The sequence below is a fragment of the Phalacrocorax aristotelis genome, chromosome 9 (genome assembly GCF_949628215.1).
Source record: "Phalacrocorax aristotelis chromosome 9, bGulAri2.1, whole genome shotgun sequence".
Classification (NCBI taxonomy): Eukaryota; Metazoa; Chordata; class Aves; order Suliformes; family Phalacrocoracidae; genus Phalacrocorax; species Phalacrocorax aristotelis.
In genome coordinates, this window is record NC_134284.1 from 27,012,830 (window position 1) to 27,027,074 (window position 14,245).

At 41.0% G+C, this 14,245-nt stretch overlaps 2 protein-coding genes across 4 annotated transcripts; one reads left to right on the forward strand and one right to left on the reverse strand.

The window, feature by feature from the left end:
• Nucleotides 1-783: 783 nt before the first annotated feature.
• BAG5 (BAG cochaperone 5) lies at nt 784-6,019 on the reverse strand. 2 transcript variants are annotated; one of them, XM_075104004.1, is made up of 2 exons: nt 5,885-6,019; nt 784-5,262 (listed from the first exon to the last, which is right to left on the reverse strand). In XM_075104004.1, the coding sequence occupies exon 2, from the start codon at nt 5,232-5,234 to the stop codon at nt 3,882-3,884; it is 1,353 nt and encodes a 450-aa protein (XP_074960105.1). In that variant the 5' UTR covers nt 5,235-5,262; nt 5,885-6,019; the 3' UTR covers nt 784-3,881. The 2 variants fall into 2 exon arrangements, with proteins under 2 accessions (XP_074960105.1, XP_074960104.1); XM_075104003.1 differs by lacking the exon at nt 5,885-6,019 and adding an exon at nt 5,526-5,689.
• On the forward strand, nt 5,976-13,343 carry COA8 (cytochrome c oxidase assembly factor 8). Of its 2 annotated transcripts, XM_075104005.1 has the most exons (5): nt 5,976-6,231; nt 6,997-7,194; nt 8,283-8,346; nt 10,385-10,475; nt 13,088-13,343. In XM_075104005.1, the coding sequence occupies exons 1-5, from the start codon at nt 6,103-6,105 to the stop codon at nt 13,191-13,193; spliced, it is 588 nt and encodes a 195-aa protein (XP_074960106.1). In that variant the 5' UTR covers nt 5,976-6,102; the 3' UTR covers nt 13,194-13,343. The 2 variants fall into 2 exon arrangements, with proteins under 2 accessions (XP_074960106.1, XP_074960107.1); XM_075104006.1 differs by lacking the exons at nt 10,385-10,475; nt 13,088-13,343 and having other exon boundaries at nt 6,024-6,231; nt 6,904-7,194; nt 8,283-8,351.
• The last annotated feature ends 902 nt before the right edge of the window (nt 13,344-14,245 follow it).

A 14,245-nucleotide genomic window follows, 5' to 3' on the forward strand; every position in this document is an offset into this window, starting at 1 on the left:
AGCTTTTCTAGAAGCCAATTTGACTCACTAAAATCACAGAAAACTCCCTCCTCTGTTTCTGTTTTTTTTTTCCTCCTGTTTTATGGGATTAAATCAGCTCATAGGAGTTGGCCAAGCAGCAGAAACTGCACAAAGCCAGCGGCTTTCTGGGCAGAAGTAGATTTTCTGATTCCCATCAGCAGTGAATGATAACTTGGCTCACTACATCTTGAGAAAACATACTGAGCCATCAGAATAATCATGTGAACATGCCTCATCTACACAGTTTAAAACCAGATTAGTTTAACTCCTACTAAAGTTGCTTTAATCCACGTTGACTTTGCACGTGAAGAGGTTTCATACCATCAGTTTTGCAAGCTCATCTGTTAAGGCCGCATCCTTCAACAGAAAAGCAGCAAGATCTTAAACAGCCATAAGCATTTTTGCAGCAATCATCCAGCTGAAGCCCGGAAGCATGCAAAGGTATCACTGAAGAAGGAACACAAGCAACAAGTAATGTAATGATTGTAATGCAAGGTTGAATGCAGAGAAAACCAAAAGGCGCCAGATTTAGCAAGTAGAGGTGGGAGTGGTTTCCACGCAAGTAACTTTATTGTCATAAATACAGCAGTGAAAAAGCAAACTTTTAAAGAAGGAGGGGAAAAAAAAAAAAAAAGAGAGATTTATGTCTATATGTTTAATAAAAACAGTTTTTCTAAGACAAAAATAATTTACATTCTGATAACTCACATTCAAAAATAAATAGAGAAAGGCAGAGGGCATAACATTCAAATGAATACCTAGTAAAAGGTGGTAATGTATTTTTATTAAAAATCAAGAATATAACACTGCAATATTTAATCTTGAATTTGTATATACAAATGCCATATCCTATGCAGCAATAAATCAAGACATATACACTCTAAGAAGCATGTACACTAATTTCTGTTCAACTGAAAAAGTAGGAACGATACTTAACAAAAACCTGGTCACGTAACAAAAAACTGCTACCATAGAAAAACCACTTTGAGCAGTAAACAACAAAAACACTGAAATGACGAAAAAAAAAGTTTAAAAGGAAATACATTTAAGAAATGGGAGTCATGATGTAGGATTACCTCTCCCCCAAATATGCAATCATTTACTTCACTCTAAGGTAGATTACACAGCACACAGAAAAGTTATTGTATTTCAGTAGGGTACTAAAATGCAGGCTTTTGCAGTTTGGTCCATTTACATTTTGCTGATTACTTTAGCCTGCCGAATCAGAAAGAAAAGCTGCGCGTCCCTCAATCTTTGGACATAAAAAGCAGATAAATTACATTCTTCAGCACAAAAGCAAGATTTTTGAGAAATCTGTGCATTGTTTTTTTGGTTAAGCATATTTAGTTCATTATTTTCATCCATGCAAAAAGTGTGAATTAATCCCATTCCAGATGAGGACTTTACCATAAAATTTAAATAGTCAATTTATTAGATTACAGAACAATGGAAAAAAGCTTAATCCACGTAATATCTTGTCACTGAACTCTACTCGGCCAAAATTACACTAGCCTACACATTTGCCTTCTTAGAGACGCAGGCATAACAATTCATTCAGAAAAGCTAAAAGGCATACAAATTTAAAACAGAACAGATCTGAAAACTATACTTACTCATCTTTACGTAAGAGGTTCAAACATTTATAAAGACACATGTAACCTCCAAAGAACACCAACACTAAATTGTTAAACAACCTACAAGCAACTGCTGCAAACCTGACAGGAATACCAAGGAAAAATTAATAATATCATTATACTATGAAATTCATCTATTTCCTAAAAATGTAAGTGTAAATCAGAAGTTGCAGTTCAAACATGTAGATAGCTTGAAATGAGTAAAATAATCCACTTTTATAACATTATTAATATTCTGTGTTAGCCAAATAATATATAAATATAGATTGGAATTTTAACTAGGGGAAACGATTTTTTTAAGGTAAAGAGAGATAAATTCAACGGGGTTATACCTCTGAAGGAGCAGAGAGAATCCTCCAACAAACATTCTGTCATCGCTAAATTGTGCCTTAGGCACTGTACTTAATTGAAAAAATAGATTGGTTTTGGCAAGTAAAATTGCAAAGCAATCACCCATACGATCACAAACAAAATATATTCAAACTCTGAAGTTACGCAGCCTTTCATCAACATCTCAAAGCAGGTTATGGAGCAAACACATTCTCTCCTTGTAGCAATAGGCACAGAAGACCTGCCCACAGTCCCCCATCTCCACATCAATGCATTAATTTTTAAGCAGAATCCATATTTCCCACATTTGATACTCAGTCTCAGGACTCTATAATTGTCGTCTATTGTATTATGTTAATTTGACCTATGTTACAGTATTATAATAGAATTACATACACGTGAGAAATTCGGTTTGCAAAGACTACAAATGTATCAAGCTGCCAGTAAATAGTTCCTATATCTACATGAGGGTGCAAGTTAGTGGTGTCATCAAGGCACTTGTCTCTCACAGACAGTATTGTCTTCTCTCATCAGTCAAAAATAGATCTAAAAATATTTATTTTAGCATCCAAAATGGTTTTTAGTCCTTAAAGTGGTGCAAATCATCATCTATAGAACAATAATTCATTAACTCAACATGAAAGAGCTAAGTGCAAAGTATCCATAACTAAATATATCTTTATAATTAATACATTTAATGCCATGCTCTCAAAAAAAAATGCCAAAAACCACACTATAGTAGAAATGTGATTGGCACTAGCAGCCACAAATAAAAAGGTAGGTGCATACAACAGTACAAGCAAGCTTATTTACGAAGTTACTAAAAGAATTAAGCGATGAGTTGTAAGGAGAGACATTTGCCACAAGTCTTTTCCAAGACATGCTTGAAGACGCACCTGACCAGTATGAAATATATAACAGAGATTTACATCATTAGGGACACCTTTATATCTAGCTACCTCATTTTACAAAAATAATTCCAAAATGCTCATTCACTTCAAAATGAATTCTGTTTGTTTTCACCAAATGTGAAAAGACAAGCAAAAACCAGACCTAACAGCAGACTTTTAAAAGACACCTAAGCAGCCATTAAATAAAGTTCAGTGCAGTTTTCAGGGGTTTATCGATGGCAGTGTGAAATCCTCGAAATCCCATCTGTCTGGTCAGTGTGTATGTATAGATTTTGCTCTCCAAGTCTCAGTACCTTAAAGCAATCATTTGAAAGAGTTTCCACCAACAGAAGACCTGTTTCTGCAGATCAGAGGGCTCAGGTATTACACAAAACAGACATAATCGGCTTTGCCTATATAAATGCTAATTTGCAGTTGGCATTATAGCTCCATTAACTGAGAAATCTAACCACCCAGAAAGGTGTGATGGGTGGAATAAATCAAGTACAAACCAAAAGCCAGCAGGTTTTTTGCCCTTAATATCTTCTGTCATAACAGCACATTAGGAGTATATCTGGACCACTGTGAAGTTGCTGGATGGAGCCTCATGCTTGAATTTTCAGGTCCAGCCTTCTTTCAACAGTTTTGGCAGTAGAGTGCCATAAGAAAGTTTCTGCATCTTTGAAAAATCTGCATTTGCTGAACATTGCACAAGGTTATTAAAATAGGAAAAAAAAAGAAGCCATCTGATAAAGTATTAAGCTATTCCTTCAGAGAATCACACTTCTTTGCTTATAGCAATGACCAGAATTGCTGATGGTGTACTGACAGTTGCCATGGCAAGTGGGTGACTGCGTGGGATAGCAGACATATAGCCAAGTCAACTGGTTATGCAATCTCCGTGATTTAAGCAAGCACAGAACACACCACTCTTATTGTGTGCTGCCAATCATCCGCATAAAGTGCCAAAGGAAAAAATGTTCCTCTACATTCGGCCACGGCTGTTTCAGTACTCCCATTCATCTGTCTTCATGTCCAGATAGTAAAGAATATTTTGCGCAAGCTTTACTGCCTGCTTTCTGGCAGCCTTACACCGCTCATCACCTTGTGGATCAACAGCATCAAGTGCTAGAAGTTGTTTCGTAAGAAGTTCCTCCAACCTCATGTAATTTTTATCCGTTCTGTTTCCATCAAATGAAATCACCTCCTGCTGAATTTGAGACAAGTTTCCAAGAACAGTCCAAACTGCCTTATGGGTCTGATGCTCAGCAGCAGTTTGCTCAGGATACATTTGCCTTTTTTCAAGAGCTTCCTTCAAATCAATATATGTTATAAGAGTTTGAACTTCTATTACTGCTCTTCTCCTGGCTTCCCTAATACAGGGGTTTTTTCCTGGACTGACCTCATCTAAGCGGGCAATTAATCCCTGCAATTCTGCTTTGGATCCCAAATACAAATCAGAAGCATTCTCTGTTTTTAGAAGCAAAGAATTAACTTCCTTCATTTTCTTGCGGATCTCTTCTATTTTTAGAATGGACTGATTTTGTGCCAAATCATAAGCGTGAGTAGAATTTGCTTCTTCTTCCAAGTCCAGGTATTTCTGCAATTTATTGATCTCTTCCACTACTTCCTTTCTGTAATTTCTTATTTCCGTGCGACCACAGACATCTAAAGCATCCAAATCGGCAATGAGGCCTGTAAGCACACAGGACAGATGCCTGCAGGTATCATTACTACTCACTCCCATCAGAAGCGCAATGAGAGTTCCTCTTGCTTTGTTCACATCACACATCACAGAGTTAATTTTGGAGACAGAAGGATGTGCATCATTAGAGAGTGGCAGGGACAGCTGTTGCTTTACACAGCTTTCTATGATCTCCTGAACAGCACATACTTTTGTCAGAGTGCGATATCTTGCTTTGCGTAAAGAAACTTTCCCTCCAGTTTTCACCTGGGTAAGCCTCAGCACAATGTCCTGAATACCTTCTTCAAATTCGTCACTTATACAGTTACCTCCTTTGTAAAATGGTGTAATCTCGCGCTCCACAAGTGACTGTGCCTCCTTGAATATAGCCTCTATTTCCAGTCTGCGTGGATGGTTTGCATTTTGTTCCAGTTCCTTAAGCAGCCTCTCTGTTTCCTGAGCAGCTCGCTTTCTGGCTTGCTGAATATCCCCCTTCCCTTCAGTGTCTACAGAATCTATTTCAAAAAGCTGTTTAGTAAGGCTCCTTTCTAATTTCTTGTAATCTCGATCAGTAGACAGACCACTGAAGACAACCACTTGCTGTTCAATCTCTTTGACTTCCTTCTGTATTTCGTGCAACCGTTTTATGGATGGGTGTTGGTTACCCATATCCATTCTCTTCTTTCGTCCAGTTTCAGATGAACTACAAGGAAGGTGAGAACAAGACATACAATTAATAAAGCACTATGCAAGCACATGTCACAACTTTCAGGACATCCTGAAGCACTTCAGCATTAGCTATTTTAAATATCGCTAGCAACAGGAGTAAACCACTCGGCTGACATTTCAGAACCGTTCCTCTCGTTTCATGCCTCTTTCTCACACTCGGGCTGCTGGGGTGATGCTTTAGTTACCACACGACCGGCTCTCGGCGTTTCCCACGACCTCCAGCCCTGCCTTCCCCACCTGCTCGGCAGCTGAAGGCACCGCAGGACCAGCCGGACACCCGCGACCCGGGGGAAAAGCAGCGGCACAACCCGGCGGCCTTCGGGTGCCACAGCCCCGGGCCGGGGGCGCCTTCCCCCGCGCGGGCCCCACGGACGGCGCGACGCCCTCCGCACCTGCCGGCCCCCACGCACCCAATTCCCCATTCCGCACACACACACACCCCCCCCGCGGCGACGGGGCCCGAGGAGGCGGGGAGAGGCGAGGACAGCGGGCCGCCCCGGAGGAAGCACCGCCGCCGCCCCGGCCCACGGCGCCGCCTGAGCGAACCCCCCTCAGCACCCCCACCCGTAACGCTGCCCCCCGGCGCCCCGCCTCACCCTCCGGCCGCGGGACCCGCTGCGCAGCCCGGCGCTGCGCCACGGGCCGAGCGGCAGCGAACGCCCGGAACCCCACCCCGCGCCCGGGAGGCGGCGGGAGGCGGGAGCGGTGGCAACGGCGCGGCCGAGGGACGCGGGCCCTTCCCCGGCCCCGCCCCCGGCCGGCCTCGCCGTTGCGACACCGCCGTAAAGCGCCAGTCGCCGGCTGGAGACGGGAGATGGCGGTGGCGGGCCGGGTGCTACGGGGGGGTGGCGGCTGCTACCGCCACCGACGCCTCCTCTCCTCTTCCTCCTCCTCAGCCGGCGGCGGCCCCGTAGCTGGCCGCGGGGAACAGCAGGAGAGCGCGGTAAATCCGGGTGGAGGGCGCGGGGGGGTGGGCGGATGCAACGTCCCGGGGCCGGCCTGCCGCGGGGGAGGCCTCGGGGTCGGCCTCGGGGTCGGCCTCGGGGTCCTCCGGCCCTGAGGGGGGATCGGGGGCAGCCGCCCTGCCTGCCCCCGCCGCACCGCCGCCGGGCGGGCGCCTCCCGGTAACAGCCTGCGTGTACCCCGGCCTCTCGTTGTTTAAGTGCTTTCCAGCGCCCCCAGTGTTTGTAAACACGGCGTGGGGCTCCCCGCGCCGCGCGGGTGGGCGCGGAGGGGAGCCAAGGGCTTTCGCAGACGGGAGCGGTGAGCTACGGACTGCTAGAGCCGGTTCTTCCTAAGCCCGGCCCGAAAAGCCGCACGCTTGTGCCTGCTCACAAGGATGCACGAAGAAAACGGCGCCGAGGAAGACTTACACACTTGCTAGCTCTTGCTGTCAAGGATTTTAACTGATACAATCCAATATTTGAAGTGATACAAAAACGGGAAAAGTTGCTTTAAAAAAAAGTAATCATTCATGTCTGTTGGAAAAGAGTCAAAGGTGTCTACTCTGTAGTGCGTTTCTAAATAAAAGTAAATTTTAAATGTATCACATCGTTTTCAGTCAGGGTAAACAAATACGCATAACTTCTGAACTTGTTATGCTTATATGTTTTAGGGTTGTGAGGACTTTTGGAGTTTATTTCAAACCAGGATGTTCTTCAAAAATTCTGCTGAAGTGATCATAATGAATTCTGCCTGTATTTTCAAGGGCCTGGGTTTCAGACCCCCCGCACACTCCCGTAGTGACTGGATCGGCCCCCCCGACAAGCACTCCAACCTGCGGCCGGTCATCTTCTACGTGCCCCCCGAGGAGTCGCCCCTGGAGCGGCGGCTGCGGGAGGCGCGGCAGGAGGCCCAGGCCTGCAACCAGCGCTTCTGGGCGCGGCACAACTGCGCCTTCCGCCAGGTGAGCCTGCTGCCACGCCCGGTGCCACTCGGCTCCCGCCCGTCCACCCGAAATCGGGGGGTTTGGTCTCCGTGAGGTAGGGTTCAGCTCTGCTTGCCATTACTGACTGGTGACGGATTCAGTTTCTTTTACTACATGTGTCTTTGTAGAAATTACATTTTTGTCTTTGTTTAAAATTATGTACAAAACTAAACAGCCTACGTATTTTATTGCTGTTTAGTAGCATATAATAATATTTGCCTTTATCTTGTCTTGCACTGAAAATATAAAGTTGTAGTCACCCTACATGCAAGACCCACCTATGACTACAGCGGCTATTGAAAGTGATTCTGCAGGTCGTCTTGCTCTGTCCTAAGTGAGAGAAATCAGGTATAATCACCAAGGGTGAATGAGGGGCATGCCCTGTTTCGCTGGCAGTGTGTTCCAACAAGGCTAAACGTGGGAACTGTACAGTCGTGGTCTGTTTTCTTTCCTGACTGCGGCATCGGTTAGGAGACTCTGAGTTTTGTTGGAAGAACAGTAATGGTTCAGTAATTCACCATCATTCATGATGACCTTTGATCATCGTATCTTCACAAAACTTCCAAAGATCTTGGAGAAAAAAAACAAAACTTGTCTTTTAATTCCATAGAACAGGTTTTTAAGTTTGAAAAATTTATGTGCAAGTAATTATTCTGTGTCCATCTAAGTAACTTAAATTCTTTAAGGCTGCATGTTTTTCTCAATGCTCAAATTCTCAGTTGCACAATACAGGACATCTTCATAGTTTCTTATACACTGAAGGATTGGATCCTGTCAAACAACACTGAAGCTCAGCTGCAACTTTACTCCACAAATAAGTTTTATGTGTTTCAGGAGAACACTGGCATGAATTACTTGATGCATGCAGGTAGCAGGATCTAAGTGACAAAGTTACCAGTTTAACTAACTCACTGGATTCAGGAAAATGTTTTGTTGATGTTTCCAAGTAAAATGGGTATTGCTTGTTATTTCAGAGGGTATTAGCACTACACCGCTAGCGATTAAAAACAATGGTTAACTTCAAGGACTGAATACATCAGGTTCTAATGTGGTAAAACATGTTTTAGGAAAAAGAAGAATTTATTTATTCAAGACTGAAAGCCAAGGGTCTGGAAATGAGAGATGAAACAGGTTAGTGAGATCTTTGTTTACAGTTTAGGATGCATGCTGAATTCTGTTTAACTTTGAGTTTTGTTAGTTTATGCTCTTTGTGTTCTGTCACAAGAAAATCTTGAGGGTAGGGTTTGGAAGTGTTTTCAGGAGCATGATAAAAAAAGAGGGGAGGAGGTCTTCAGAGACGTGCATGTGGGGGTCAGATCATCTGTTGCACTCTTCTTCCCCTAATTTCTTCCCTGCAGCTGGAGCGAATGCACTTAAATCCTAGCCAAGTAGTGTAATCATTCTGTAGTCTAAGGAGGAGGGGGCTTTTCCCTTTCATAGCTCCTAACCCAGTGAGCTGGCTGAGCTAAACATATAGACCATTTGCCTCAAGTGCATGTTATGGTTGGGTGAATAAATTCACACTCCTTGGCTTCAGGTCCATAACGTATACAATGAATACAATATTTTTCCTTGAGGGAGAAATAAGACAGCTTCCAAGGGGACAGCAGCTGCTATCTGCCTGTCTTTGCCTGAGCACAGCTGCGTTAAAATAGTTGCCTCTCTAACTGATTATGTGAAACTGAAAACAAGATGTCTTCATAATAACAGTGAATTGGCCATTGTAGTATTGAACATTGTAGGTTGAACACTTTGTTCATAGAATAATGATCTGTTTGAGTTTAGTAAAGCATCTCCTCTGACATTCTGTATATCACAGACCATTATTTTTCTGTTCTGTTTGTATCCTGGTGATCAGTGTGTGATTGAGAAATAATTTCAATTGTCCTGTGTTGTTTAGAAAATGCTTCTTTTGTGTTGCTATTTTCAGTTTTGTTTTGGGTTGGGTTTTTTTATACCCTAGAAATAAAAGAGCAAATAGTAAGCATGTACATGCCTTGGAAATAAAATTGTTGGCTGCATGTGTTGGATTAACTCTGTTCTATAATACAGCTGTGTGTGTGTATATATAAATAAGAGTAATAATATACGTGAACAGTTGGAACAAAGCTTACTTTTTTTATGTAAGTGAATCTACAGTCAGTTCTGCTGATACCAGTATGAAAAAAACATACTATAGGTGTTAAGTAGGCAGCCTTCAAATAGTCTCAGAGTGAAATTATCCTGTAGTATGTTAATCCATTGTAATATATTAGATGTCTAAATAATGACAAGTAGAACTGATCAGTAGTTTTATATTTCTATGATCAGTCTCAAGAGTTTTAAAATGCATTTTGGAATGGTAACAAGTTGAATATCACCATTTCATCTCCCTCATCATATCCATATCCCCTGGGACATCCAGATTTGACCCTTGTTTTAGAAACACTGGAAGTGCCAGAAAATTTTCATAGGAATTATGTGGTGGAGTTGAGAATATTTGCTGGTTCGCAGGATTCTATATCCGTCCTGTAGCCACAGGTTTTCCTTTCATGTTCTGTGGAGAGAATCCATCTCCTCTTATATTCTGCTTATAAGAGTGGCATATTCAAAGTCATCTTTTGTATTTGCTTCTTCAAAAGAATTGTCTACTATATAGTTAATAAATCTGATAGAACATATACTCTTTGGTATAAGTTACATAAAATTTATCAACAGCAGCAGAAAAAAAGTGTACATATGAAAATATGTTGGTCATGGATAGTGTTCTTTCTATATTTATTGACTTGCTTTAGGGGAGAAATTTAAGTTACTAAGTGCTCTTACTGGTGCTGTTTAGACTTCAGCCCCATGAGAGACTAACTTTACTCAAAGGATAGATAATCCTAGACCTATGGAGTTTTTCATGGGGTCCGCTAGTTCCCTAAATCATCGAAGACCTGATAAACATAGTCACTTACAGAAGTAATAAGGGCTTAAGAGTTACGCCAGCTTGAAGATGATCAGTATTTTTAATCTGTGCTCCCTAGGTAAGTTTTAAAAAGTTGGAAGATAAAAGCATGTTAACTTGTTCCGGGTTATACAGGAAGCTTGTGGGAACAAGGAGTCAGACCTAGCTCTCCTGCATCTGAACCCAGTGTTTTAATCCAAAGAATTATCTTGACGTTGTTATGCTAAAACTTATTTTCAGGTGAAAAAGCAACACTGAATGCAGAAGAAATGGCTGATTTTTACAAGGACTTTCTAAGTAAAAATTTTAGAAAGCATATGCAGTATAACAGGTAGGTAGAAGGTATTTATGTTGGCTATTATATGTTACAGTCTAAGTGAAAGGCATAAGATCAAATTTAAAATTTGCACGGTTTATAATTGGTAAAATAGCACTTAAAACCATTATTTTAGAAAATTATTTTTTAAATGCTATTATTAGCATTTGACAGAAATTTGCATTATCGTTTGAGTTCTGCTTATTGTTGATTTAACTGGAGAGATGAATCTTGTCTGAGATTCAGAGAGACAAGGTCAGGCACTCAACTTCTGTGGCATGGGTCTTTTCATGCTGCTAATTGAAACTGAGAAATATGTGAATAAAAGTTAAAATTTCTATAGAACAGATTCTAGTTGACTTTTGGATAAGGGATAGTAAACATGATTAATCTCAAAGGAAAAATTTTTAATGAGAATAATATTTAGTATTCTTGGTTTTATTATTTTGCAAGCATATAGTAAAAATGAGTGATTAGCCTTGAGTTTGAGGGGGTTTTGTGTGGTGAAGCATTAGTAAAATGGTTGCCTGAACTCGTCCTGTGTAGAACCTCAGCTGCAACTGGGTAAGCCCACATCTACCATGCCTCTTTGCAACATCTGCTGCATTGTTCCAGTGTTAATGTTTGTACAGCAACTTGATAAACTGGGTTGGGGATCTGCAACAACTGAAAAACAACTTGTAAACACACATTACCCTGCAGGTAGCTGTGCACACTTGGTAGAGGGCTAGAAATGAGGAAGGAATGGGAAGATGGAGGAGGACAGTGATTAATCCAGTTACAGTAGCACTGTCCACTGAATAGGAAACAACACCTTCAGTTTCTTCTCTGTCTTGGATTGAAGATTATTGGGCTCAAAGGTGTCAAGTGTTATTGGGTTCCTAATAGTGTGATGCTAGTGAGAATTCTACCATGGCTATAGCTGATCTATACCAAACTGTGGTTTAGGGTTCTTTGTACGTATTGTGCATATACCATAACGTACTATACTGTAAGAACAATTTTACTGTAATAACTTTTTAAAACAAATGTGCACTTCTTACCTTGCCCATGGGGGGGCGCAAAGAGGAAACCCCACCGAAAACCTAAGCAGCAGCACAAAAGATGGAAAGTAAAAAATTCTTTTACTAAAAAGGATTGTGCTCAAATTGCCTACAACTAATGAGTGAGAAAGGGAATAATTTACCTTAGAACTGGTCACCAGGTACCATTGTTGTAAGGACCTCTGGGTAGTATCCTGTCTTCACAGTAAGAGTTCAGGGTTTGTGCCTAATCATGACCTTCCTTGTTGCTGCCTCTAAAATGGAGTAGTGTAGCTGCATCATTGTAGTTTCAAAGCGGAACTGCACAGCCCTGAAAGCAGTAGAGCGTTTTACAGGCATTCTGATTTTGAGGGGTCACATTTATAAAAACCTGTTTATGGATTCAGCTGTATGCTCTTTTGCAGTGTTGCCAGCTGGCCTGGAAACTGAGGCCACTGAAGGGTTGCAACTTCTAAAATTTAGTTAAAATAGAAGCAATGACTGTGCATAGATGCCTTGAATATTTAGTTCAGGGTACTTAGACTGGAAATATAGTCTAGTTTAGGAAGAAAGATTTAAGAAGCATGTAGGAAATAAGGACATGAAAGGGGAAAAGGAACAGTTGCCATGTGAGCATGATATTTTGTTTAACCACGACATTTGAAGAGGTAGCTCAGTGCTGCTTGTCAGCTTGATTTTGGCTGCTATCCTTACTGAGAGGTTAGTATCTCAGGTTTATGTTAGATCTGTACATGCAAGGTTTCCCACAGAGATCTCAAGACCTAAATCCCAGTGTTTAATATCCCCTGCTAGTTCTACAATAAGCATATTCTGTTGCTTCTTGTGCAGCACTTTACAAAATGGTGGAGTGATCCTTGTTGGAAGCTAGAAGGAAATTATTAAATTAGTTTGTAATGGGCAAGAATTTGAAGCAAGTTCTCAGTCTATATCAGCCCTTTTTGACCTCTATCTCATCTATATCTTGAATTGGCTCCAGAAGTGTTGCATACTGTATAAAAACTATTTAAAGATATAAACACTAACTTTGGCAATATTAAAGGCATCATCTTTAAAGGGTACTGCTTTAGAAACCTGATGTTTCCTATATGGGGTTAGATAATTATTCTTTGGAGTGCCATTCCCCCCCCCTTTATAGGTGACCAACTTTCCAACAGGTGCATCTTCATATGTGCGCAAACAAATCCTACCCATAGCACAGCACTGGCAAAACATTCCTCTAGATAGCTTGATGATCAGCTTTACTTCTGAAACATGAGATATGGTTACAATTGCTTTATCTTACCTGCTTCCAAATACAGTTGGTCATAAAACTGCCCGTCCCTTAACTTTTTTACAGTTAAGCTGTCAATGGTTGTAGCCCTGTAGTCTACATGTAATCTGTCCATGGACATGGATACTCTCATGGACCGCTTCATAGGTTATTTAACTCTAATTAGGCAGGAAAAGTGTTGCCACAAAGAATGGAAAAGCACGCTGTCACTGAATTGTCATTTGTCAATGCCAAAGGATATTTTAATATAATCATGTACCTTTCCTCTGTTCTTATTCTGTCTGCTGATTATTTTCCTGGCTTTGGAATCCTAGAGATTGGTATAAACGTAACTTTACTATCACATTCCTCATGGGACAAGTAGCGCTGGCAAGAGCTCTGAGGTGGCTTCGTTTGAAAAAGAAAAATGTCGGAAATTAGCGATCACAGCTCCATCAAGAATGCAACACTAGCTAGGCCTGCTCTAAACTTGTTGTTCATAGTGATGTTCAGAATCTGAATGGCTAATGTAACGATTGCTTGAATCTGTTAAACTATGTAAATAAAAGTTGCCACTGGCCTTAAAGGAAATCTACATGGTGATTATAAATTATTTTTTATTCCAAGAATATCGAAAATATTTCCCAACCTAAACACAACTGAGAAAACTATCAAAAGCTGTTCCTTGTTTTACATTAAAGAGAAGGGATCACAACTGTCACATTTTTACCACAAAGCCAGAGCTCCTAAATAACATGCAATTCACTATGCTGTATCTGAACTTGGGTCAAAGCATGATGTCTCCACCAACCTTATTAGTGTATAATGACAAAAATGCCTCAGTCTGCCCCAGACGGACAACTGCCGCAATAGCTAGCCACAAGTAATACAACGTGGCCAAAGGAACAAGTACGATTTGTGAGTGTATATATATACGATCAATTTAGAATAATCTTCTTTTCAGTGTGATTACTTCCTCTTTTTTAATAAAAATTTAAGATTTTATTTCATATAGAATAGTATCTTAGATAACTGTTGTAATTAAATGTGCCCCCTTTGGACAAGAGTTCTTCTAACCTATGATTGGTAAAGACTTTAGTTGCTGAGCAGTAAAACAGATGCATTGCCAGTCATTTAATCTTGGTAGAAAAGGAAACCAATACTTGGTTGTATGGAGGAGAACATTAGTATTATACACACTGCTTTCTACTGGTTCATTTCTTTCAAAAAGTGTACTGTACTTACCAGTTTCTCTGAGGCACTTAACTTGCCTCAGGGGGAGGTTTTTCTGGCCTCAAGGTACGTAACATCAATTGGAAGGAGGTTGGTTAAATGAAGTCTTAAAATGTTACGCCATGTATCTGTAATTTAAAAGAAGTTCTATTCCTCAGAATGTTCTCCCTGTTTGTTTATACAGTTAAATTATTGTTTTGATACAGTATCTACTAAAGAGAAGGCTATTAAAAAGAATGTATGTTATCAAATGAAGTGTG

Coding starts and splice junctions, on each gene's coding strand:
- BAG5 (XM_075104004.1), bottom strand. CDS start 5,234: ATGGATATGGGTAACCAACACCCATCCATAAAACGGTTGCACGAAATA.
- COA8 (XM_075104005.1), top strand. CDS start 6,103: ATGGCGGTGGCGGGCCGGGTGCTACGGGGGGGTGGCGGCTGCTACCGC. Junction 7,195..8,282: donor ACAACTGCGCCTTCCGCCAG/GTGAGCCTGCTG, acceptor AACATGTTTTAG/GAAAAAGAAGAATTTATTTA. Junction 10,476..13,087: donor AAGCATATGCAGTATAACAG/GTAGGTAGAAGG, acceptor TTGGAATCCTAG/AGATTGGTATAAACGTAACT.